Raw genomic sequence first — 27,658 nt, 5'->3', positions numbered from 1 at the left:
TTTGTTCTCTCCCCTGTTGTGATAAGAAGGGGTACTTATGGTTTTTTTTTTTTTTTTTTTTTTTTTTTTTTTTTTGGTAGAAAGGTTAATTTCCACTGGATTCTGAATTGGGCGAAAATGGAGACATTAGCACTTTTTGCATAACGCCGTTTTACATCCCCTGCAGCAGTGTAAAGATTTGATCAGTTAATACCCATGGGAAGCATGGGAAAGCAAGGGAGCCTTATAGACACGGGTGTTATTTTTAACAATGCTTAGAGGATGTAACAATGACTGATAAGCATCAAAGGAAGACCCTGTTTCCTTAAGGGTCACCATGATTTATGTCATACTTTTATTTTATCATTATTTCTTTTAAAATATTAGTTATCTTTTATAGGCTCCAAGAGTAGAGCTGAAAAGGAAGGAAAATGTGATAGAAGTGTGACATTGCAGCCACTGTTTTAATGAGAAAAGCATTGTTTTTTGGAAATACTGTGGTAGAAACTATTTTAAAATATCATGCCTTCACAGCCATATACATCTATATGCTCTTCACATACAGACCATTATATATTAGGAGCCTGGACTGAAATTAAGGAACCAAGAATGCCTTGACCTCAGTGGCCATTATGCTAATGTAACTGGCTGATTGGTTTTTTTCTTCAGATAGTGGCACTTTAAAATTCACGCAAAATATAAAGAATGAGATTTTATTTATAGTGGTATATTTTAAGAGGGTGTTTAAGAGGTTTTTAAATTTGTTTCAGATGTATATTGAGTGCCCACTTTTCCTAGGACTAGTTCCTGTGTGGTGTTTAATACCGTCACTGATGTGACAAACCTTCCCTCCCCTATTCCTGCCACCTCCTCTAACCCAGCTGTGCTCCTCAGTAGCTGCAGTTCTTGGGAGTACTACAGGAGATTTCCTGTCTTGCTGGACCAATTTAGAAGGGATTTCATTGAGTTGTGCTGTCATAAGCTGATCTTAAAGAGGGCATATTTTCAGAAACTCATATTTAGGTTAAGGTCCCCTCTGCATTCCACAAATTGCTCCAAATTTACCTCTTTTCATCACCATAAAAATCTATATCCCATGATAGGCAGGCCTAATCTGGGAGATGTGGGAGGAGGGTGCAAACCTGCAAATGAGAGTTTCACTTCTGTTTTTAGATACTTGTTCTTAAGGTGTGGTTGGTGTGTCATCTTGGCATTACTTCCTCTTCTGGGGAGTGGAAAATTCCCAGATTAGAACCAAGCCTCCTTGACAGTTTGTTACCATATGTGGTGTTTGGACCCATACCTCTGCACAGCACCTAGATCTATTTTATAACCAAGTTACCTATCAATGATGCATTACCTTAGTGTGGCTGTAATAGGGCTATCAATGCTGGGTGATAAAGCTTGTTCTGGAGATCAAAGGCAAAATAAAAATTAGCCCAGTCAGGTTTGACGTTAAATCCTTATTTAATGGAGTCACGTGGTTCTGATCGAATCCTTCCTCTCTCACCCTCATACCCACTCTCACAATTACAGTATAATGTGCTGGAGAAGTGATTCTCCATTGTGGTTTTCCTCAATTCAGGGGGTACTCAACAATCTTAAGCAAGGGGTTATGTGTGAGGGTTAAAATCAGTTTTCAATGAAGTCAGTATGAAGCTATGGACATTCTTACTGGATATCAGGGTATCATTACAGTGAACACTGAAGTATACTCATGAAGTTTATAAAAATTGCAGTTCAGACACCCATCCTTGCTTCTGTGAGTGGGGTTTCAATAGAAGATAGACCGAAGCATGTTTAATATTCCTCCATGTGGGTGAGGGTTAGGACTCTGGGAATATTCCACCAGTGTAATAGTAACAAAGAAAATAATTCTCAATTCTGATAATCTTGGTTTGAATTCTAGTTCTGCCAGTAACTATAGGATTTTAGATGAGTTACTTTATTTTTCCAGTCTATAAATTATTCATGTTCAAATGGGGATGGTAATAGAACCAACCTCATGGTGGTATTATAGAGATTAAGTTTATGTAGTACATATAAAATAATTAGCTTAAGGTCTGGTACATAATCACTTGATATTAGCTAGTTGTTATTATTATTACACAGACAATGAACTAGAGCTGTCAAGGGTTAAGAACACCTTTATGGCAGGGTGACAAACATTGTTCAGCTGGAACATTATGTGCACTTTTCATTATCCATGTCAGTGTTCCCGTCCGCTGGCCCAGATAATTGACGGTTCTCTATACTTTTATTCAGTTTTTTAAAAAAGTGTTAACATCATCTCGTTAAATTTCACATCTCTATGCAGTTAGTGTCTGTTAGAAATTGCTGATTAGCCCTCTGTATTTCCACGTCTCTAAAGTGGTATCTCAAGCCTACACTCTAAGTAGGGAAGCGATAAGCAGAGAATAGTTGTCCCATAAAGCTGTTTCTCATCCATCCACACACCTGACATCAAAAAGCCAAAGATAATGTTTAAGGTTGACTACACCTTGGTTTGATCCAGTATCTTTATTTAAATGTGATGATTTAATAAAGTTGCAAGGAAAAAAAGACAAAGGACTCCACTTTCATTATAAACAAAAATCTCTCCTTCTGAATTATTCTTTTTTTTTTTTACTTATTTGATGGGAAGAATTTTATTATTGACCTCTTTAAATATTTGGCATTTGGATTCCTTATTTATGTATACAGTAATTACAGATCAGACCGTTTCTGCATACTTAAAATAGGAGACTCACTTTATAAGAATCTTAACTCTCAAAGCGGAGAGTGTCTCTTAGGTGCATCCTATTCCATAGGCCTGTTCTTTTGTAGACTAGGAAAAGTTTTAGAGAGAATTACATGCCTTTGATTCTTCCTATGGAGTCAGCATGATTGATTTGTAAGTTACAGTGTATTTCCACAATGTCTACCTTTCAGTTTCACAGGGCAGATAATATTGATTTTTTTACCACAAAATGTGGCAAAGTATTAATTTTCTGCCATTGTAGTGTTAACAGAATATAGAATACAACCGTAGCAGTTAATGCATCCAAATCCAGTTAGTTAGATAGACTACTTTGTACCCTTGGCATCTTCCTTTACTAAATCTTTCTTGTGAATGAATGGAGATTGTTTTTATTAAAATTTTTTTTGTTTTTCTAATTTCCTCAGTTCAGTTTTTTCAAGTAGTAAGTTTAATATCGTCTATGTCTTAAAAATAATTACATTAACTCTTTTATACAAAACTATCTATGTAGAGTGAATATATCGTTTTTAGAAAATTATTTGTGCCTTTCCAGAAAGAGAAAATTTTGGCTTCCTGTTCTCTTGCCAAGTGGTGACTGTGTCTTATACTTACTCTAAGTAGTCACTAGCAGTTTATCTCCTAATAAGAATAAAAAGGTAATTTTCCGCTGCTGTGTTTTTCTTTAACTTAGATTGCATTCATTCTTAAAGGAGCACAAAAGCAAACACACAGACCTCTCATTCTGATTTTAAATAATTTAGAGTGGAACTGTGAACACAATATTTTCCCCATTGAAGATCATTTTATACTGAAGTTTAATATAGGTTTTTAAATTTCTATTTAAAACTTGGGCTCAGGAGGGTGATGGTAAAGTGTGACATTCACAAGCTGTTTCCTGGTGATGAAAAATGCATGAGAACATAACCCACACAGGACTAGTCAGGCGACTTTGAATGTAATTTTCCATTAAATTTTACTTGATTTAACTCAACACATGGTTTGTATCTTACAAATTTCTTGAAGAAAGAAATAGGTGGTCCTAAGTGAATGTAATGCCTAAAGAGCTCATCATTGTAATCATAGTTTAAATTACATGGAACCAAGTTAAATTCCTAAAAAAAAAAATCTTACACGCTCTCCTCCCTTCTTCTCCTCCCTCCGTTCCTTTCTATATTAATTTTTGAAATATCTTTGTCCTTCATATACATATACATATATATGTGTATGTATGTGTGTGTGTGTATATATATATAGAGAGAGAGAGAAAGAGAGAGAGAGAGAGAAAGAAAGAAAGAGAAAGAGTGTGTGTGTGTGTGTGTTATGGGCTGAATGGTGTTCCCTTAAAATTCATATGTTGAAGTCCCAGCCCCCAGTACCTCAGAATGTAACCGTGTTTGAAGGTAAGGTTTTTAAAGAGGTGACTAAATTAAAATTAGGTCATTGGGTGTGACCCTAATATAATATGACTGGTGTCCTTGCAAGAAGTGTAGAGACACCAGGGATCCCATCAACCAGAGGGAAGGCCATGTGAGGACACAAGAGAAGGTGGCCATCTGCAAGCCAACGAGAGAGGACTCAGGAGAAACAAACCCTGCCAAAACCTTGATCTTGGACTTCTAGCTTCCAAAACTGTGAACAAATAAATTTTTGTTCTTGAAGCCACCAAGTATGTGATGTTTTGTTATGACACCTCTAGCAATCCATACATATGTATAAAATAAACCCTTGTTATTTGGTTCGGATTTTTTCTTTAAACACTGTTAATTTGTGTTGCTAGTTTTGTTTTCTCATATTGAGTGCTAGCAAAATTTGTGCTGCTAGTTTTGTTTTCGCATACTGAGTGCTAAATGGGAGCAGATTACTTAGATGACTTTAAGGCAAAATATTTAATTGAAATTCAGTGTATGGTCTTGGGCAAATCGGTGTTTCTGGGAGGTTTTCATTTTTATATATTTATATTAGAGTAAATGATGCCGACAGTGTTATGTAGCTCTAGGAGCTCTGATTTTGTGAGGGCAAGAATTCTATTTTTGGTCTATATTTCATTATAAAATTAGTAATCGTGGAGCTTGAGGAGGAATTGACCCCACATTGAATGCTTGGTTAGGAAATGGGTTACTATTGTGTCCAGCTGTGCAGATTGAGTACTTGACTCTGCAAGTTTTCTTGAAGCACTTACTAATTTCCCAGCAGTTCTCTCAACATTTGCCGCAGTCATTCTTCCATTGAAGGTGCCACTGTCTAGAGATAGGCTGGATTAATAGTTGAGACTGTCAGAGATGAACTTGTTTCTTCTCTTTTTATTAGCGTTAATGATGAGTGAGAGTAGTTGCCTGATAATACCTCCTCAGTCTGCACAGCTTTAGGCTACCTTGTGCTGTATACACCTGGAAAGATCTGACTTTAGATTTTGCAAAAATCTGTTTAGTTCCACACATAAATTAAGTTCTTTTTCATTACACAGAATGAGGAAACAACCTCATGAAAGTTTATGTGCAGTGGGTTGACTTCAACCATTGAGCCTTTAGGATATTTACAGGTGAATTGGGTAGTAGAAAATTTTAATAAGTACCTGTTTTCTACAATCTCTGTGGCATTGATTTTAAGCCCTTAACATTTGGACATATTTAGAGACATATTTGTTATTGTAAGGATTAACATAATAGGTTACTATTTTATGGAAGAGATTAGTATCTAAAGCACAAATGCTTGTTAATAACTGCCAAATAGTAGAAGTTAGGTGGTTTCCTGTCTTGTTCTTGCATTTAAAAGTAATGGATCAAATATTTCACCATTTAATATGAGGTTTGTTACAGGTTTCTATAGAAATAATATTGAATTTGGAACCTTTCCTTTGTTACTAGGTTACATAATTTTTTTATTTTATTTCAGATACACAGTATACTGAATTTTAAAAATTGTTTTTCAGGATTTTTCTCTTATGTAGTGAAATATATTAGTAATTTTTTGAGGTTGAACCATTTTTGAATTCATGAAATAAATCTCATTTGGCCATGGTATATTATTCTTGTAATACATTTGCAGAAATTAATTTTTAAAATATTTCTTAGAATTTTTGCTCCTATGTTTGTGATACTTGGCCTTTTGTTTAATTAGTTAGTTAATTTTGGTAATGGGGTTTTGCTAGTTAGAAGCATTTTATATTTTTATGCTATCTGCTTCATACAACTTAGTATATCTGTTTCTTAAATTTTAGTGGAAGTAGCCCTTAGAAGATTGTATTTTTAAGATTAATTCTTTAAATTTATTCTGTTTATTGTGTCTTAGTTTTCGTATTTTGCTTAAGTCAGTTTGGGTAATTAATTTTTTCTAGAAAATATGTACTAAATTTTGAATATTTTGGTATAAAGCTGTTCATAGTGTTCCAGGTTAATTAACGAAAACAAAAACATTCGTTCTTAAACTGAGTTATGTTCTTTTTGTATTTCCAGTGTTTATTTAGTTCTCTTTTTAATGAGACTTTCCAGATAATTATCTATTTTAATGGTCTTTACAAATAGCATTTGGTTTTATTAATCATGTTTATAATACTTTTGTCTTATATTTTACAAATATCTTTTATTGTCTTTATTAATCTCTTCCTACCGTGTTCTTTGTTGCTTCTTTTCTAGCTGCCATTAAAAGTCTACATCATACTGCTTTATTGTTTTCTATTATATGCATATATTTAAATTTTCTTTTATGTATTGATTTGGCTGCATGCCATAGGTCTTAAATGGTCATGCTCTCATTGACACATATTTATGAATTTTAAGTTTTGATTTTTTTAAACCCATGTTGTTAGACTATTCAGCTTTAATTTTTTTTAAAAAAAAAACCATTTATTGTATATATTTAAGATACAAAGATTCAGTATCCCCTATCTGAAATGCTTGGTACGGAGGTATTTTGGCTTTAAGATTTCTTTGGATTCTGGAATATACATGAGATATCTTAGGAAGGGGACCCCAAGTCTAAACATTAAACTCACTTATGTTTCATATATAGCTTATATGCATAGCCTGAATGTAATTTTATACAATATTTTAAATAATTTTGTTTATCTATCACATGAGGTCAGGTGTGGAATTTTCCACTTGTGGCATCCTGCTGATGTTAAAAAAGTTTCAGATTTTTGGAACATTTTGGTTTTAAGGTTTTTGGATTAGGGATTCTAACCTATATAGCGTGGCGTTATGGGATACATATAGATAGTAAAATGATTACTGTAGTGAAGCAAATTAACATATCTATCATCTCATATAGTTACCCATTTTTTGTTGTTGTGGCAAGAACAGCTAAAATCTACTCATTTAGCAGGAATCCCAAATAGAGTACAATGTTGTTAATTATAGTCTTAATTTCTAATTTAATTGCATTGTGTTCAGAAAAAGCAACTTGAAATGTTTTTGCAGGTTTCAATATTGAGCTCATCTTTGTGACCTAATCTATGATTATTTTTTGGTGAATTTTAGATGTGTGCTTGAAAGAATATAAATATTTGAATACGTATATTAATTAAGCCGCTGTTTCTAGTATTTGAGCCCCATATATCCCTTAATTATTAGTTACTTGCTTGCTCTGTCGATTAGTAGTGTATGCTTGTCTTTCATTATCACTTCTTTCTCACTTTATTGCTACCAACAATTGTTTGATACATTTCAAAACTATGTTATTTGGCCTTTACTAGTTTACTAGTTTATTAGACTTCTTGGTGGATTTTTAACATTCATTTTTTATGGGAGATATTAATTTAATCTATTTATTGTTTTGTAAATTCTGTCTTGTCTGCTATTGATACTACTATAGATATTATTTTAAAAAATGCTTACTGGGCTATATTATCCCCTTCTTTATTTTCAGATTTACTCTTTTTTAATCTCTTCTTAATAGCATATTGCTAGATTTTCTTTGTTTTTTTTTATTTTTTAATCTGAGAGCTTTTCCTTTAATAGGGGAAGTTGATTCATGTATGTTTATTGTAATCATTGATATGTTTGGATTTAACTTTATTCTTATTTTATAAAATTTTACTTAGCATGCTTTCTTATTGAATATGCCTTCTCCTCTAACCTCTCACTCCTTACCCTCTTCCTCTTCCATTGCATTTTTTTTCCATTCCCCTCTCCCCAATTTGTTTGGGATTTGTATACCTTATTTATATCAATTTACTGATTACCTTTTAAAGGTTAAGAAACATCCTAAAACATATGCATTTGGAGTTTCAATCTGTATCTGCAATATATTCTGATTTATTCAAGAAAGCTCAGTGTGCTTTTATTTCTTCTTTCCTACTGTTCCTTGCCTTTTCCCCCATCACTCCAACTACATCTTATATTGAGATAATTTTATGTCTAGATTTTTTTCTGTGGGTAATAAAATTGTTGTGTTTCCATAATTCACTTGAGGGACCGTCTTGAGTATAGTATTAATTATGCAAAATTATTTTTCCTTTTAATTTTGAAAATATTGCTTAACTGTCTTTTTGCACCTATTGCAATCTATGACAATATGCTTGCTGAATAATTTTTCTATTTAGATGCAACCTCTCCCTGAAGTTTTCTGGGAGAGTTCTGTTCAGCCATTGAGCTTATTACTTTTTTAGCCTCTGAGGTTCAAGCAATTCTCCTGCCTTAGCCTCCCGAGTAGCTGGGACTACAGACGTGTGCCACCACGCCCAGCTAATTTTTGTATTTTTAGTAGAGGTGGGGTTTCACCATGTTGGCCAGGATGGTCTCGATCTCTTGACCTCGTGATCCGCCTGTCTCTGCCTCCCAAAGTGCTGGGATTACAGGTGTGAGCCACCGTGCTCAGCCTATTTAAAGTTATCCTTACCTTTGCAGTGTTAACTTGCCTTCCAAAGTTTTAGCTTATCTGCCCACTGAATTTTATCCATCTCTTTCAGGATGTTGATTTTCCTAAAATGATTTGTGATTTTTGGTTGTATACTCATATTTGTACTTGAGAATCACTGTCAGCTTATTTTATTTTCTGTAAATTTTCTCTACTGATTGTGTGAAAGGGATTACAGCTTGGGGGATGGGGAGACATTGCTTTTTCTCTGGGTATTGGCTACTTGAGTCCTTGCTCTGCTCAGATACCACACTCTAAGCTGTCTCCTGTGCACATGCCTCTGCAGCTTGCTTGGGAGGACACTGCAGTCTCAACTGTTTATGTGTTGATTAGTCTCATGTTCACCTAGAGGTTCTTGCTTCTTTTATTTAATAGTCTTCCCCTACATGGTCAGGCTTTTGTCTGAAGTTTTGATTCTGATTACCTTCTTTCAGAATTCTTCAAAATTTCTGATTAGATATTGGCACTCTCTTTTGTTTTCTGCTTCTAATTCTGATTTATTGTTTTTGAAAAATAACTTTTAAGTCATGATGGGTATTTTGGGTGGGAAGAAAGTAAGAAACATGTATTCAACTGGCCACATAAAATCCCAATAAATAGTGGAAGTCAGAATCATTGCCCACATATTGTGTGTTTTTTGATAAGTGATACAGGTGTATACTCAAAAGTAGTGTCCAAGCCCAACTTGAAGAATACAAGTTCTAAACTTCTAAAGTTGGTTATTTATAAAGTACCACAAATATTAGCAACTTTTTATGAATTATATGTATATTTATATTGGAATAAATCTCTTTAATAAGATATTTTTCATTCCTTATATAATTATCATTTTCTAATATGCTTTGGTATTACCCTTTTGTATAATAGCAACAGTATAATAATAGATCATGTCTTATTGAAATAGAAGGTGAATGCTTCTCCACCATGGAGGACAACACTCCCCTTTTCTTGTTCCATAGTTAAAGTTGGGGTGGGAGTTGAGTACAATAAGATTGATGAGGTCACTCCCTCTTAGCATTTTTTTTGGTCCTGTTGGGAAGTGACCTGTCTTAAGAGTTATTTTGTGGCAGCTGTACCTTAAGGATTGATTTATGTATATATAAGAGAGTTCCATTTTGTATTAGTGATAGCTGAGTGATACATCTTCTGATTATCTGTTTGAATTATCACTAAAAGGTATCAGAAGAGTACCTTTATATAACTGAATATTATACCATCATGATTTACAACGGGATACAGTAAATATTTTCAGCTTTGTGAGCCATATGATCTATATTGGTACTACAGCTGTGTTGTAGTTTGAAAACCATGAAACAATATGCAGGTGAATGACCACAACTGTGTTTCAGTAAAACTTTATGAACACTAAAATTTGATTTTCATATTATTTTCACATATCATGAAACTTTATTCTTGTTTTGCTTTGCTTCCTTCAACCATTAAAAAAGGTAAAAACTATTCTAAACTTATGGGATATACAAAAACAGGTGGTGGGCTGGATTTGACCCATGGGCCACAGTTTGCCAGCTCCTAGTTTAGAAGATGGTATAATAACATGTAAAGTGTTCATAATTGATTGAATAAAAAAAGGGAGGGGCAGGTTTAAAAACAGTAGATATAGTGCAATTTCATTTATGTAAGAAAGCAATCATCAGCTTACAGATAGCACTGGAAGAACACCTATCAAAATATTAACAGTGGTTCCCTGGTTAGCTTATGGGAATAATTTCGTTCTACATTGTGTTTATTTGCATTTTTTTTTGAGTTTTGTATCCTGTTTATTATGTTGTTTTGAAAAATAAACATGTATGCCATAAAAAAAGTTATTTAAAAAGTGGCAGAGAATCTGTACATTTTTAGCAAAATCAGAGTATTTGTTGTTAATTAATTTGATACAATCTGTTTTGTTTACCGTGTGCTTCATTTTTAGCCAACAAGTCCCAAATTTGGAAAAGCTGACTCATATGAAAAGCTGGAAAAACTAGGGGAAGGATCTTATGCTACAGTGTACAAAGGGAAAAGCAAGTAAGTTCATTATTTTTGGAATATTTCACATGTACAGTGTATCTGCCCTCTTATTACTAAATAGCATTTTATTTAAATAATTATTATTTAATATACAATAGATTTTCCTCCCTCAGGGTATCGTTTTTTTTTTTTTTGGCAAGTGTGTAAAACTCATTGGAATTGGTGTACCCTGCTAGTAAACAGTTTTTCAGACTGTTCAGTTTATTTTTCTGTTTAATGCCCCTCCCCACAACACTGCTTTCTCTTTCAAAGGAGTTGGAACCATCTAATGAGAATTCATTTCCAGGTGAATTATGTGATTAATTTCTCATAGAGATTTAGTGTTGGGAATAGGAGTATTGATTTGACAATGCCAAATATATTGGCCATTCTTGGGGTCTTTTTAAGTTAAGCTTTTACTCCATCTTTCAGAAGTCTCTTAGTTAAACAAAATGGCAAACTTTTCTTTTTCTTTCTTCCTGTCTGCTTTGGCATCATGCTGCATATATTTTCATATCGAGAAACAACTCTCTCCTCCTTTTCTTCTTTCTCTCCATTGCTCTCTAGGGGTCAGGGCACAGATTTGGATTCTTGAAAAGCTTGTCCTCATGTGTTTCTGATTGACCTCCTTACTCTCCCTTATTAATTAAGGAGAGAGAGTTACTGTATTTAGTGACATGTAGTTGTAGATAATTTAATGCAATCTCTGCAACAACCACAGAAGTCACAAGCTTTATTTTACCTTTATAACTTTACCAAATGATGTTGCAAAATAATTTTCTATACTGTCCCTGTTATCTCTTTTCAAAATCTTTATAGAAGATAGGACTTTTTTGTCTGAGACAGCATTTCGCCCTGTTGCCCAGGCTGGAGTACAGTGGCCTGATAACGGCTCATTGCAGCCTCAACCTCCTGGGCTCAAACAGTCCTCTTGCCTTAGCCTCCTGAGTAACTGGGACTACAAGCCCATGCCATCATGTCTGGCTATTTTTTTTTTTAAAAACTCTTTTGCAGAAACGGAATTTTCCTGTATTGCCCAGGCTGGTTTTAAACTCCTGGGCTTAAGTGATCCTCTGGCCTCGGCCACCCAAAGTGTTGGGATTACAGGCATCAACCACTGCACCCAGCCAGATTAGAATATTGTAACTTAAGTAATTAAATAAGAAGATGTAGAAGAGAAAAATTCTCTGAAGGATCATTCCAAAGACATAGTTGGAAATTTTGATTATGTGCTAATTTAGGTAATCTTAGGATTTTCAGGAGTGTGGTCTTATACCTGTTTGTTCATGTTTCTTAAGTTTAGAAGATGAAATATTCCTTATCAAGAAAGATATGTAAGGCAAAAATACTGTGAAGTCAAAAGTAGTAGTATTAATTTTGAGAGTTGTAAAAAAAAGTTTGTAAAAATGGTGCAGGGAGCCCTCTTCATTCCACACCCGGGGCAGATCTCCAGGCATTTGGAGCACCCGCTTGCCTGGTTCTATATCTTGAGCTGCCCCACCCCTTCTGTCCAGAGATCCTGGTATAGCAGAGCCCTCTTCACTCCATGCCCAGTCAGATCTCCAAGCATTCAAAGCACCTGCTCACCTCATCTGGATTGGCAGCCTCAGTTGCCCCACCCTTCCTTTGCAGACATCCAGGTGCAGGAGGGGCCCTTTCTGCTTTACATCCAGGCAGATCTCCAGGCAGTTAGAGCACCTGCTCACTTTGTTCAGCATCCTGAGTCATTCACTCTTCCTGTGCAGAGACCATGGTGCAGCTAGGCCTTCTCTGCTCCACACCCAGGCAGATCTCCAGGCATTTGGAGCACCGGTTCACCTGGAATGGCAGCTTAAGCTGCCTCACCCCTTTCTACACAAAAACTCTGGTGTAGCAGGTTCCTCTCTCCTCCATGCCCCGGCAAATCTCCAGGGATCTGGAGCACTTACACTCCTGGATTAGGAGTTTAGGCTGCCTCCACTTCCTCTGCAGAGACTTGGGGCTAAGGATGTTTCCCAGCTTCATGCTTAGGCACACTCTGGGTGCTTGGTGGCTTTCTAGTGGATTCTCTATCAGTGCTGGTGCTTGTGCCTGCTATCAGGGGATGACCATCTTGCCTCATGCCCCCAGGACTGAGAAGGGAACTCAGAACACTATGGGCTCCACAGATCAGCCTATTGCCTAAGGCAACAGAGAGCATCTCCCCATAAATAAGGATCAAGTATATATCCAGACACATTGGCCGCAGTAGATTCTTACTGATAAGTGCCATCTACTGGCTGTAGGTCAAACCAAACAGCCCTATGTAAAAGCTGCTGATAGAAATGCACAGGGCCATAGAAGCAAAGCCAAAAGATCCTACCCAGCATTCTCTGCAGTCGCAACACAGAGGGAGTGGGGAGAAGGGAAGGGGAAAGAAAACACACACACACACACACACACACACACACACCCAACAATAATATTACAGAGAAAGAAAAAGAAAAAATGCAATCTGTACAAAAATAATTACAAAAATTATAGTGCCAACATCTCCAGATGAGAAGGAACCAGCAAAAGAATTTTGTTATTGTGAAAAATCTGAATGTCATGGCACTGCTGAAGGATCACACTAACTCTCCAGCAATAATTCCTGACCAAAATGGAAACTCAGAAATGACAGATAAATAATTCAAAGCATGGATTACAAGGAAGCTTAGTGAGATCCAAGACATGATTCAAAATCTACACAAAGAAACTTCTAAATCAATCCAGGAAATGAAGAAGGAGATATAACATCTTAAAAGGAAATCAGTCAGCGTTTCTAGAATTGAAAAGCTCACTTAAGGAATTTCAATACAATTGAGGCTGGATGTGGTGGTTCACACTTGTAATCCCAGCACTTTGGGAGGCCAAGGCGAGCGGATCATCTGAGGTCAGGAGTTTGAAACCAGCCTGGCCAATATGATGAAACCCCATCTCTACTAAAAACAGAAAAATTAGCTAGGTGTGTTGGCACATGCCTGTAATATCAGCTACTCCAGAGGCTGAGGCATGAGAATAGCTTGAACCTGGGAGGCGGAGGTTGCAGTGAGCTGAGATCACACCACTGCACTCCAGCCTGGGCAACAGAGCGACACTGTCTCCAAAAAAAAAAAAAGAAAAGAAAACAGTTGAAAGCTTCAATATCTTAGACCAAGTGGAAGAAATAATTTCAGAGCTTGAAGACCAATCTTTTTAACCCAGACAAAAATAATATTTTTTTAAATGAACAAAATCTTTGAGAAATATGGGATAATGTAAAGTGATCAAACCTACAAATTATTGGCATTCCTAAGTGAGACAGAGAAAAGGTAAACAACCTGGAAAACATATTTGAGGGAATAATCCCAGAAAAATCCCCTAATCTTGCTAGAGAGGTGAATATCCAGATTCAAAAAATCTGGAGAACATCTGGGAGGTACTATATAAAATGAACACCACCAAGACTTACTCACCAGGATGTCTAAGGTCAATGCTAAAGAAAAAATGTTACAAAGAAAAAAGCAAGATCACATATAAAGGGAACACCATTAAGCTAACAGCAGATTTCTCGGCAGAAACCTTACAAGCCAGGAGAGTTTGGGGGGCCTGTTTTCACCATTCTTAAAGAAAATAAATCTCAGCCAAGAATTTCATATCCCACCAAGATAAGCCTCATAAGCAAAGGAGAAATAAAATGTTTTCCAGACAAGCAAGTGCTAAGGGAATTTCTTACCACTAGATCAGTCTTACAAGAGATCCTTAAGGGTGTTCTAAACATGGAAATGTAAGAACAATACCCACTACCACAAAAACACACATAAGTACATGGCCCACAGATTCTGTAAAGGCACTATACAATAGAAACGATAATGCAACCAAGTAACAACTTCATGATAGGCTCAAAATGCTATATATCAATATTAACTTTGAATATAAACTGACTAAACCTCACACTTTTAAAGGGCATAGAATTGTAAGTTGGATTAAGGAAAGAAAAACAAGACCTATCTCTCTGCTGTTTTCAGGAGACCCATCTCACATGTGATTACACAAGTAGGCTCAAAGTAAAGGGTTGGAGAAAGATCTATCACTCAAATGGAAAACAAACAAGAGCAGGGGTCACTATTTTTATATCAGATAAAACAGACTTTAAGCCAACAACAATAAACAAGGAGAAAGAAGGGCGTTACATAATGATAAAGTGTTCAATTCAACAAGAAGACTTAACTATCCTAAATATATATGCATGTAATATTGGAACAACCAGATTCCTGAAACAATTACTTGTAGACCTACAAAAGGACTTAGCCACACAATAATAGTGGGGGCTTCCACAACGCACTGACAGCATTAGACAGATCATCAAGGCAGAAAACCAACAAGGAAATTCTGGACTTAAATTCTACCCCTGACCAACTTGACCTGATAGGCATCTACAGAATATTCCACTCATCAACCACAGAATATACATTCTTCTCATTTGCATTTAGGACAGATGACCACATGCTCAGTCATAAAGCAAGTCTCAGTAAATTAAAAAAAAATCAAAGTCATACCATCCATACTCTTAGACCACAGTGGAATAAAAATAAGAATCAATACCAAGAGGATTTCCCCAAACTTTGCAATTACATGGAAATTAAACAACTTCCTCCTGAATAACTTTTGATTAAACAATTAAAGCAGAAGTCAAAAAATTCTTAGACATAAATGAAAACAGAGACAAATCATACCAAAATCCCTGGGATACAGGAAAAACAGTGTTAAGAGGAAAGTTTACAGCACTAAATGGCTACCTAAAAAAATTAGAAAGATCTTAAATTAACTAACATCACACCTAGAGGAACTAGAAAAACAAGAACAACCTAACCCCAAAGCCAGAAGAAGAAAAAACATAACTAAAATCAATGCAGAACTGACTGGAATTGAGACCTAAAAGTATATTAAAAATAAATGAAATCAAAAGTTGATTCTTTGAAAGGATAAAGATCAATAGAACACTAACTAAAGGAAGAGAGAAGATCCAAGTTAACACAATCAGAAATGACAAAGGTGACATTACAGCTGATCCCATGGAGATACAAAAGATTGTCAGAGACTATTAGGAACAACTCTATGTATACAAAGTAGAAAATCTAGAGGAAATTGGTAAATTTCTGGAACACATAACCTCCCAATGTTGCATCAGGAAGAAATGGAAACTCTGAACAGACCAATATCAAGTTCCACAATTGAATTAATAATAAAAACCTACCAATCAAAAAAAGCCCAGGACTAGATTATCTCCTAGCCAAGTTCTACCAGAAGTGCAGAGAAGAGATGGTATCAATTCTACTGAAACTTGCAAAAAATTGAGGAAGACGGACACCGCCTTATCATCGAGGATGATGAAGCCAGCATCATCCTGATACGAACAACTAGGAAAGAAACAATGAAAACAGAAAACTACAAGCCAATATGCCTGATGAACAAAAATCCTAAACAAAATACCAGCAAACCAAATCCAGCAGCACATCAAAAAGATCATTCACCACAATCAAGTAGGCTTCATTCCTGGGATGCAAGGTTGGTTCAGAATTCACAAATCGATACATGTGCTTCACCACATAACAGAATTAAGAACAAAAACCATTTGATCATCTCAGTCAATTTGCAAAAAGCCTTTGATAAAATCCAACATCCCTTCATGATAAAGACCCTCAGTAAGCTAGGCATTGAAGGAACATAGTTCAGAATAATAAGAGCCACCTATGACAAACCCACAGCTAACATCATACTGAACTGACAACAGCTGGAAGCATTCCTCTACAGAACTGGAAAAAGACAAGGATACCCACTCTCGCCACTCCTATTAAAACATAGTACCAGAAATCCTGGCCAGAGCAATCAGGCAAGAGAAAGAAATAAAAGGCATCCAAATAAGAAATCAAGTGAAATTATCCATCTTTGCTGACAATATGATTCTATACAGAGTCTAAAGACTCTGCCAAAAAGCTCCTGGAATTGATGAATGACTTCAGTACAGTTTCAGAATATAAAATCAAGTATAAAATCCAGCATTATTTCTATACACCAGCAGCATTCAAGCTGAGAATTAAATCAAGAATGCAATTTCATTTACAATAGCCACAAAAAATTAAAAGGCCTAGGAAAATGTCTAACCAAGGAGGTTAAAGATCTCTGCAAGGAGTATTACAAAACATTGCTGAAAGAAATCATAGATGACACAAACAAATGGAAAAACATTTCGTGCTTTTGGATTGGAAGAATCAATATTGTTAAAATGGCCATGCTGCCCAATGCAATCTATTGATGCAGTGCTATTCCTATCAAACTGCCAATGTTGTTTTTCACAGAATTAGAAAAACATATTCTAACATTCATATGGAATCAAAGAAGAGCTTGAATATCCAAAGCATTCCTAAGGGAAAAGAACCAAGACAGAGGCATCACACTACCTGAATTCAAACTATATTATAAGGCTACAGTAACTGAAACAGCATGATACTAGTACAAAAATAGACACATAGACCAAAGGAACAGAATAGAGAACCCAGAAATAAAGCCACACACTTACAGCCACCTGATCTTTGACAAAGTTAACAAAAATAAGTGATGGGGAAAGGACTCCCTATTTAATAAATGTTTCTTGTATAGATGGCTGTCCATATGCAGGAGAATGAAAGTGGATCCCTCCCTTTCACCATATATAAAAATTAACTCAAGATGGATTGAAGATTTAAACGTAAGACCTCGAAACTGTAAGAATCCTAGAAGAAAATTTAGGAAACATCGTCCGAGCATCGGCCTTTGGAAACGATTTATGACTAAGTTCACAAAAGCAATTGCAACAAAAGCCAAAATTGATAAGTGGGACCTAATTGAAGAGTTTCTGCACAGCAAAATAAACTATCAACAGAGTAAACAGAATGGGAGAAAATATTCAGAAACTGTATCTGACAAAGATCTGATATCTAGAATCTCTGAGGAACTTATACAATTTAACAAGCAATAACCAAATAACTCCATAAAAAGTGAGCAAAATACATGAACAGAAACAGACACTTCTCAAAAGAAGACATTCAAGCGGCCAACAAACATGAAGAAATGCTCCACTCACTAATCATCAGAAAAATACAAATCAAAACCATAATGAGATACCATCTCAAATCAGTTAGAATGGCTATTATTAAAAGTCAAAAACAGGTGCTGGGAAGGCTATGTAGAAAACGGAACGCTTATAGACTGCTGGTGAGAATGTAAATTAGTTCAGCCACTGTGGAAATCAGTTTGGAGATTTCTCAAAGAACTTAAAACAGGAACTGTCATTCATCCCAGCAGTCTCATTACTGGGTATATATCCAAAAGAAACGAAATTGTTCTACCAAAAAGACACATGCAGTTTTATGTTAATTACAGCACTATTCACAATAGCAAAGCCGTGGAGTCAACCTACATGCCCATCAGTAGTGAACTGGATAAAAAAAACGTGGTACATATACACCACAGACTATTACACAGCCATTAAAAAGAATGAAATCGTGTTCTTTGCAGCATCATGGATGCAGCTGGAGGCCATTATCCTAAGTGAATTAACACAGGAACAGAAAACCAAATATTGCATGTTTTCACTTATAAGTGGGAGCTAAGCATTGGGTACACTTGGACATAAGTTGGGAACAATAGACACTGGAGACTGCTGAGTGGGGTTGCTGAGGAAGGGGGAAAAGGGTTGAAAAACTTTTGGGTACTATACTTACTACCTGCATGACAGGATCATTCATATCCCATACCTCAGAATCATGCAATATACTAATATAATAAACCTGTACATGTAGCCCCGTAATCTAAAATGAAAGTTGAAATTACTTAAAAAGTATTTTTTTAAGAAAATTTGAATGAATAGTCAACATGATAAGGGATAAAAAACAAAATCCAGAGGACTGTTAATAACCATATTGCTTGAGAATTTTGGAATGTCAAAGTAATGGTCTAAATGATTGAGTTAATTTTAACAGGAGTTGTGCCCCACATTTTAATATTCTTTCCTAAAGAAAAATAGCAGTACTTTACCATATAAAAATTACTTGTACTAAATTTAGTGTCAATAACATGATAACTACCCTTTATTAAGCAATTATTTTGTGTACAATATAGTACATCCCTTTGTCTCATTTACTCCTCACAATGCCATATGAGGTGGGTCCCATTATTGTCATCTTCATTTAACAGTCAGGAATCTTAGCGCTTAGAGAGATTTAGCATCTTGCCTATGTTCACACAGGTAGTTAGTGGCAAAGTTTGTTTAGCTCATTCCCATCTGGTGGCTTGAAGCTATCATTTTCCTAATCAGTACACCATTACTGCTTCCATAGTGCAAGACCTTGGAAAGATGTGATCCTCTTTGAATATTCCAAATAGTTCTCACATATACTCTAATTTGTTTTAATTATGACTCAAATGGAAGCAAACACTATTTCTTTATAAGAAAACAAACCAAACACTTGGAAGTTCCTACCCATTGAAGATGTGCTCAGCTGATCTCCAGATGTGTTAATAACTCTATTAAATTTTTATCTTGAAGATTTATTTCAAAATCTTGGAGATAGTTGAAGAATTTTTCATTTATTATGCCTGAATAAAAGAAAGACTTTAAAAGTACCTATAATCTTTGAGAAAGATTGTTCTGGACGGTTAATAGTTTTCACTGTAGTAGGTATTAATTTATCTTGTTAGCATTTCTTGAGCAGTTTCAAGCCTCCTGGTCACATGTAGTACGTCATTTCCTCCAGGTGGAGAGGAAAGCCATTGCCTAGTTACCTGCTTTAAGAGATGACAGGCTCCCTGGCTTTGCTTGCTTTAAGGTGGCTAAGTCAGGCTGAAGAATAACAGCTACATGTCATATAGCAGGACTTGAGAGCTAAGTTTGGTGTGTCCCTATAGTGCTATATAATTTAAATAGCCAACTAATTGTTGGGATCCCTGTTCCAATACTCCTCACCATTCTCTCATAAATGTCTGCATCCCACCTGCCATCTTTAAACATAATCTTTTGCATCCTCCCCAGGAACAGCTCTCATTATCTTGCGGTGAAGCTGTCTGGCATTCGTAGAGATACTTGTGATTTTCAGTTTGTGAGCATTTTACACATATGTGTTGGTTTACAGGTGTCATGTTTGGATTTTACCATAAGCTTCATTGTATTAGTTTGCTAGGGCTTGCAATAACAATGTCCCACAGTCTGGGTGGCTTAAGCTACATGTACTTTCTCAGTTCTAGAGGCTAGAAGTCTGAAATCAAGGTGTCTGCAGGGTAGGTTCCTTCTGAGGATTGTTAGGGAGAATCTGTTCCATGTCTCTGTCCTAGCTTCTGGTGGTGTGCTGGCAATTTTGGGCATTCCTGGCTTGCAGGTGCATCACCCCTCTTGTTGCCTTCTCCACATGGCATTCTTCCAGTGTGTGTGTGTGTGTGTGTGTGTGTGTGTCCAGGTTTTCCCTTTCTGTCAGGACATGAGTTATATTTGATTAAGGTCCACCCTAATGATCTCATTTTGATTTGATTGCCTCCATAAATGACTCATTTCAAAAAAAAATGCATTCTGAGGTGCTTGGGGTTAGAACTTCAACATATCTTTTTGAACAGTTCAATCCATAACACTTACTAGTGTCAAACCTCACTAACTTGGCATTGCATTCATGACAGTGTTGTTCTTTTTCTGCCTGTAATATGTGTCATTCATCCTTTACCTATTGGTTCTTTTTAAAGTACAAACAAAGGATATTTATTTGCCCCATCAAGAGATTTGTGTAATTCTTTTTGTTTTTCTCTTTTTTTTTGTTTGAGACAGGGTCTCACTCTGTCGCCCAGGATGGAGTGCGGTGGTGCATGCAGTCTTGGCTCACTGCAACCTCTGCCGCTCAGGCTCAAGCGATTCTCCTGCCTCAGCACCCCCGATTAGCTGGGACTACAGGCACGTGCCACCACACCCAGCTAATTTTCATATTTTTTTGTAGAGACGGGGTTTTGCCATGTTGCCCAGACTGGTCTCGAACTCCTGAACTAAAGTGATCCACCCACCTCGGCTTCCCAAAATGTTGGGATTACAGACATGAGCAACCATGCCCAGTGGGTGTGTGTAATTCTTGATTGTGGAGTAGTTGCTATTAGGCATAGTTTAGAAGCTTGAGGAGGAATAGAAAGTGTTTTTAATTATTCTTGATTCTTTTGGATCTCTTATCCATGTAGGAACACATACACTGGAGAGAAGTTAACTGAGATTCCTATACAGGTAGTCTGCTTTGTAGTGAGCTTGGCTTCTAACAAATGGCTGGTTAACCCTGTTCACATCAACATACAAAACTCACAAATATGCTTTTAAGAAAAAGCTTTGAACTTACCACATTCTCATATTTGAGTAGAAAGTTTTTGTTTTTTGATCAGTGTTCTCCAGATTTCTTCTCTGTCTCTCTCTCTGTCTTTGTCTTTCACTGTCTCTTTGTCTCTCTCTCTCTCTCTCTCTCTGTTTTTATGTTTAGATGGGGGGTGGCAGTTATCATTACTTCTGACTGCTGACTGCTGATCTCTCTTCTGGTTTGGTTTTCTGATTATGTTCTCTCTTCTAAATTCCTGTAGCATTTAATATAGATTAAAAAATTATGCATCGTATAATACTTTGGAAAATTAAAATATATGGCATTTTAAAATGTCTTTAATTCAGCACCTTGAAATCATCTTTTTACCTCTCAGTTTACCAAGGACTTCTGTATATTCAGAGATGTGTTAATATTTTTTGAACTTATTCAACTAGTGATGAATATTCATTGTATTGTTTATAATTATGCCTTTTTTATGCTGTCGGTGAAAAAGAGGTGACTTAGATGAGGATTCTGCCCTCGGGAAACTTAATCTTGAAGGGAGATGGTACAAATACATAAGTAATTCTATATAAATGAAGATGTATCAATACTATATTCTATATAAGCTAGAACGTAGTGAGAAAGGCCCAGGTACACAGTGGCTCGTGCCTGCTATCCCAGCACTTTGCAAGGGCAAGGCGGGTGGATCACCTGAGGCCAGGAGTTCGAGACCAGCCTGGCCAACATGGTGAAACCCTGTCTCTATTAAAAATAGAAAAATCAGCTGGGTGTGGTGGCATGCACTTACAATCCCAGCTACTCGGAAGGCTGAGGCACGAGAGTCACTCGAACCCGGGAGGCAGAGGTTGCAGTGAGTCGAGATGGCGCTATTGCACTCCAGCCTGGGTGACAGAGCGAGACTCTGTCTAAAAAAAAAAAAAAAAAAAAAAAAATCATAAAACAAAAACATCCAGGTAAAATGGTGTGGGGTTTCAAAGGGAATGAAGAGAGGATGATGTTGACTAAAGTATTTTAAATGTTTTCTCTCCAGTGGCCACTGATTGAGTTTAGAAGCCACATCTTTGTGTGCTTTTAAATCAAGCTTCCCTCATCACTGTGTGTCTTTGTGGAATCCTTGGCACTGTTCCCTTTTGGGGCTTGCTCCTTCCCCCCAAGCAAATATAATGAGATTTTCACTCATTGGTTATCAGACTCTCCACTAAATTTGTTGAACTTTGAGGGCCTTAAGCTAAAAGTAAACAGATTCACTTTGATTATTGTGGTAGTTTTGGTTAAGCAAAAGTGTTTTGTTTGAGTATTGAAGTGGAATTGGCTTTAAGCAATATGATCTGGGAGGATTGGTGGTTTGCTTATGCAAGGGCACCCATGAATACCTGGTTGTTGAAAATAAGAGCTACTACCTCTCACAACCTCAAGACCCAAAGTTGAGACATAGTGGGACCCATATTCTCCTCAATGTACTTTGATCTGCTGGTAGATCACACCTGAGTCCCCCAGGTTCTGCACCCTACCTCAAGTAGTGAGTGGGTATGAGTCTTTGCTCTCCGTGGGGCAGGGTCCTCTCCTTTCTTTCCTACTGAATCTAGGGGGTATGTGAGTCTATAGCTGCTTTTGATTTTCTCAGACTTCACATGCCATTTAGAGGAAAAACAGCTTGCTCTTTGTTCTGCTTCTAGAATTGGAGTATTCAGACTAAGTTGTCCCACAGATGATCCTGATCTCTGGTCACTTTCTCTGCTTATGTTCAGTTTCTGTTGAGGTGAAGATGCCAAAGCATTACTTCTGCAGGAGCCTGCCAGAGAAAAGCCTGCCCACACTGGTTTGTGCCAGCCATAAATTGTTATCTCAGAGGTCAATGAGAACAGTGAAGGAATTTGCTCACTTTATGTGACATGAGATTTATGTGATTGAAAGTGCCAATCTTCTTTTAGCATTTCATCCTGCCAATTTGTGCAGAATAATTGAACTTGAATTAAACGAACTCATAAATTGAGAGACTACACCAAACCAAGACTGAAATATACTAAATATAGTTCAAAGAGCTCTTCAAAACCCCAGGAGAAATAGGGGGGAAGAAATGCTATTAATTAAAACAAGCAGCAGCGCAAGAAGAAAGGCAGCAGCAGTTAACCACCTTTTCACAATATGTGAGATTAAAGATGCAGTTCTTACTGCTTGCACTGAAGGTCAACTTCATTGAAACACTATCAGGAGGAGTTTGAATAATTCTAGAAGTCAGTAATCCCCAGATGGAAAACACTGGATTCCTGGTTCATTGAAGCTGCAATCTTAAGTGTCGACACCTAGACTGTCATGTGGACTTCAGAGTCCTGAGAGGTTACCTGCCCACAAATGGGAGCTTTCTACAAAGAGACACTAGTCTGATTACATTTTACAAGCTCTGCTGTAGGATGCTCCCGAAGCCCACGCTGTTTCTCCTTAGGTCTGCTCTGACTTCTTTTAGACTTTGGGCTCTTGGACCAAAGCTTATTATTACAGCTCACTTCAAAGATCAAGCCTGTAACCGCACTATTTAATCAATGAAAATAACATCACAGTATAATACAATCAGTGTTAGTTTTATAATTTAATGAACAAAATACAGCATTACAATGTATAACAGGAGAAACTGAGGGAAGAAAAGCTAACAGAGTAAGTGCAGTTCACAATGTGGGATTTTCCGATCTGTGTTCCTTCAGATCTGTGTATAGGTGAAAGTTTGAAAAGTAGGGTTCCTATCCTTACCTAGTCCAAGGAGGATAATAGCCCACCCACCAGCATCTGCTAATTTTATTTTATTTTTAAACCCTAAATCCTACTCAAATTGCAGATTCAGCCCTGACGTCCTTTAGAGGAAGAATGCAGACATTAGAGTCTGGTTCATTGGTACAGCTGGTTTCATTTAGCTTGCAGCAGATAAACAAACAATGCTTAATCTTTTTGATGAAAGTGACAGTGAGGATATTGTTTAAGCAAGAAGATGATTTTAATTATTAGACTAAATTGTACTGGAATAACTTTCCTATTAGACAGTGTTTAAACGTATTGGCCTCTCTTAGCCATGTTTATTATCAGGTTCTTTGATCATTTGGACAGGAGACGCTCAATACGATCAGTGATATTTGCTGTTGTTAAAATTGTGGTCATATGTCAGCTATGCCCATCTGGTGGAAATGGAGGCATTCTTTGGGTTTTTTTTTTTAAAGAGTTAGTGTAGAAATGTTCAATTACTGAAATAATTGAAAGTCATTATGTGAGGACTCCTAAAACCCCTCTCCCAAAGTGGTTTTTGAGGAGGACTTGGGGAAGGATATGATTGACTTCAGGTTAAAGCATACCCATGTTCCTGAGCTGCTTTATTGTTACTGTCATCCTTTTGTTTAAACCAGGATGGTAGGGAAGGAGTATTTCTAGTCTAAACCAGTGGTTCTCAACTAGGGATAATTTTGTTTGCCAGGATATATTTGTTGGTGTCTGGAGACATTTTTGGCTTTCACAACTTGAGGAGTGGTGGTGTCACTGGCATGTAGTGGGTAGAGGCCAGAGATGCTGCGGAATATCCTATGAATGAACAGGACAGTCTCCTGCAACAAAGAATTATTCGGCCCAAAGTGACATTAGTGCTGAGATTGAGAAACCCTGGTCTTAAGAAATGCATGGAGGCAGTGTCTGTTTAAGATAGTGCATTCCTTTTGAGGTTGTAGTAACTCTCTACTGTGTTCTGTGGGCTGAGTGGGCCAGGCAATAGGTGTGTAGTGGTGAACAAAATTGACAGGTCCCCTGTTTTTATTAAGCATATTATCCAGTGAGGGAGGCAGAAATTAATCAAGTCAGCAGACAGAATCTGTAATGGTAAATTATGTAAAGGAAAAGAGAGCTGAGGAAGAATTAAGACCGAGAGTAGTGGGTTATGTGTATTTGCAGAAGAGAGGGGTATAGATAGTAAATATACGTTGGATGGATGGAAATGGAAGCCTTGCTGAGGAGAGGACATTTGTGCATAGATCTGAAGGAGGAGATGTCACCAGGCAGGTAAAGAGCAGGCACAAGAGTGTTTCATGCCAGGCCCTGAGGTGAGAAAGAGCTTGGTGTGTTTTATACCAAATGAAGGAGCTAATTTTATTTTATTTTTTGAGGTGTGGTAGGACCCATAGTTTTCTCATTGTACTGGGATCTGCTGGTGGGTCACATCTGAGTCCCTCCAGGGTTTGGCACCCTCCCTCAAGTTGTAAGTAGGTGTGAATTTTTGCTCTCTTTGGGATAGGGTCCTCTCCTTTCCTCCTACTGAATCAAGGGGCTATGTGAAAAGTGAGAGAGCACAAAAACAATGAACAGATAAGTTACAAACATGACAGATATTAATACAGACATGTCAAAATCACTTAAAATGTAATTGGTCTAAAGATACCAATTAAGACAGAGATTGTCAGGGTGGATAAAAAAACAAGACCCAACTATATTTTATCTATGAACTATCCTTTAAATATAAAGATGCAGATTGAAAGCAAAAAGGTAGAGAAATATATGCCATGTTAATGCAAATTAAAAGATAGCTGGAAGGCCCGGTGTGGTGGCTCACCCTTATAATCCTAGCACTTTGGGAGGCTGAGGCGGGCAGATTACTTGAGATCAGGAGTTTGAGACCAGCCTGGGCAACAGGGGGAAACCCTGTCTCTAACAGAAAACACAAAAATTAGCCAGGCATGGTGGCACATGTACCTGTAGTCCCAGCTACTCAAGAGGCTGAGGCAGAAGAATTGCTTGAACCCGGAGGCAGAGGTTGCAGTGAGTACCACTGCACTCCAGCCTGGGCAAGAGAGTGAGACCCTGTCTTAAAAAATTAACATAGCTGCAGTAGCTGTGTTAATTTCAGACAAAGCAAGTACTTCTGATGATTCAGAAGATCATCAAGATTAAAGAGAGGCATTACATGATGATAAAGAGCTTAGTTCTCCAAGAAGACAACCAACTTTATTGTATACACACCAAACAACAGTGTCAAAATACGTGAGGCAAAAATTGATAGAACTGAAAGGTGAAATGGACAAATCCACTATGGTGGTTGTGACTTCAACACCACTTTGTCAGTAATTGACAGATTAAGCAGGCAGAGATACCACTAAGGATTAGATAATCTGATCAGTACTGCCAAAATAAACAAAGTGGAAGCTGCCAATATTTCAAGGCCTGGACCCAGAACTGGCACAGTGCTCCTTTCACCTACTCTTGATCAAGTGTTCAAAGAGACCAGATCCAAGAGTAGGGGCCATAGACTACACCTCTCAATGAGGAGTGTCAATGAATTTGGGGGCCGTGTTTTAAAACCCCGTATAGAGTTTGGTTTTTATTCTAGGCTGAATTAAATCTTTGCCCTCATCTTTGTACAGAGTTCTCTCAGCTATCTGTTCTGAACATGTATTTGCTGACTCCTTTTTGGGTTAATTTCATTAGATTTTAGATTTCTCCTTGAGAACAATAAAGACACAGGGTGGGGAACATCACACACTGGGGCCTGTCGTGGGGTGGGGGGATGGGGGAGGGATAGCATTAGGAGAAATACCTAATGTGAACGATGAGTTAATGGGTGCAGCAAACCAACACAGCACATGTATACATATGTAACAAACCTGCATGTTGTGCACATGTGCCTTAGAACTTAAAGTATATATTAAAAAAAAGGTTCTGTTTAGTATAAATGGCTTTGTATAGAGGGGGTCCTTCTGTCCTATTGTACCTGGCACAGTTCTGGTTTATGCTTGTCATTTTCATGATTATTAATAGTGCCCTTTTTACTCTGAATACTGTCCCATTTGGATGATAAATTATATGATCATATTATATAATTTTTATTTTTCTGGAAACTTGGTAAAATATTTTGCCAAAAACCGAAATTTGATTGGAATATGTTATTGTGGGATCCAACTGAGTATTTAGAGCCATTAATGTCAGTGAATCTGTGGGAGCATTTTTGAACAGTTTATGAGTGCTGTTGAATCTGTAATGCAGATTTGTGAATTGATTTTAAAAGTTTCGTGGGAGGTTAATGAACTTTATGTACAGTTCTTAGACAGAAAGGTCTGGCAATTAGACATGATTTTTGTGAAATAGGAACTAATCAATCTAAAATTCAAATGACCTACTCAGGTGACTTACTACTCGTAACATAAATGTTAGGCTTAGAGTAATTCAAGATAGCTGAAATGCTGGAAATGTGAAAGAATTAACAAGCTGGGGTTTGGGTGAAATTAGGTGCTGTTAGAGCTCAAAGCTAACAGGTTGCAGTGTCAGTGAGTTTTAGTCAAATGCTCCCAGTCTATTTAGCACTGGCTCATACAAAGGAAGTATACTGTACTACTAGTAGGAATTATAACAATGGAGAGATGGCAGGTACCTTAAAAATCTAGGATTGCAATTTGCATAGAGTAATTCAGTGCAAGATTGTATGGTAGACACTGTTGATGTTGGGGAGATGATCAGACAGAAAGGAAATTATTTTAAAGATTTCAGGCGTAAGACTTTTTTTTATGCTTAATGGTTGATTCTTGAGCAAATATGTTTTCCCTTCCTTCTAGAGTTCTGAGGAAACAGACATAACATTTGCTTGTATAAACAAATTCTTTGAATTTTTAAAAGATAATTCTGTCTCTAGTTCAGAAGGGTCTCTTTGGGATTGCTGTGTTTTTAACTATCTCTGTTTTCAGGGATTTAAATCAATGATCCT

General features: G+C 36.9%; 1 protein-coding gene across 7 annotated transcripts in view; it reads left to right on the top strand.

Moving 5' to 3' along the window:
* Window positions 1-27,658, top strand: part of CDK14 (cyclin dependent kinase 14) — a 635,487-nt gene that overhangs the window by 165,668 nt on the left and 442,161 nt on the right. For all 7 annotated transcript variants that reach the window (XM_063708268.1, XM_019031337.4, XM_063708269.1 and 4 more), the window contains one exon: window positions 10,503-10,597. In XM_063708268.1, the coding sequence (XP_063564338.1) occupies window positions 10,503-10,597 (95 nt within the window). The remainder of the gene's footprint in view (window positions 1-10,502; window positions 10,598-27,658) is intronic.

The sequence above is a fragment of the Gorilla gorilla genome, chromosome 6, assembly GCF_029281585.2.
Source record: "Gorilla gorilla gorilla isolate KB3781 chromosome 6, NHGRI_mGorGor1-v2.1_pri, whole genome shotgun sequence".
NCBI lineage: Eukaryota > Metazoa > Chordata > Mammalia > Primates > Hominidae > Gorilla > Gorilla gorilla.
Note: the sequence above shows the minus strand (reverse complement) of the source record. Positions and strands in the feature narration are given on the sequence as shown.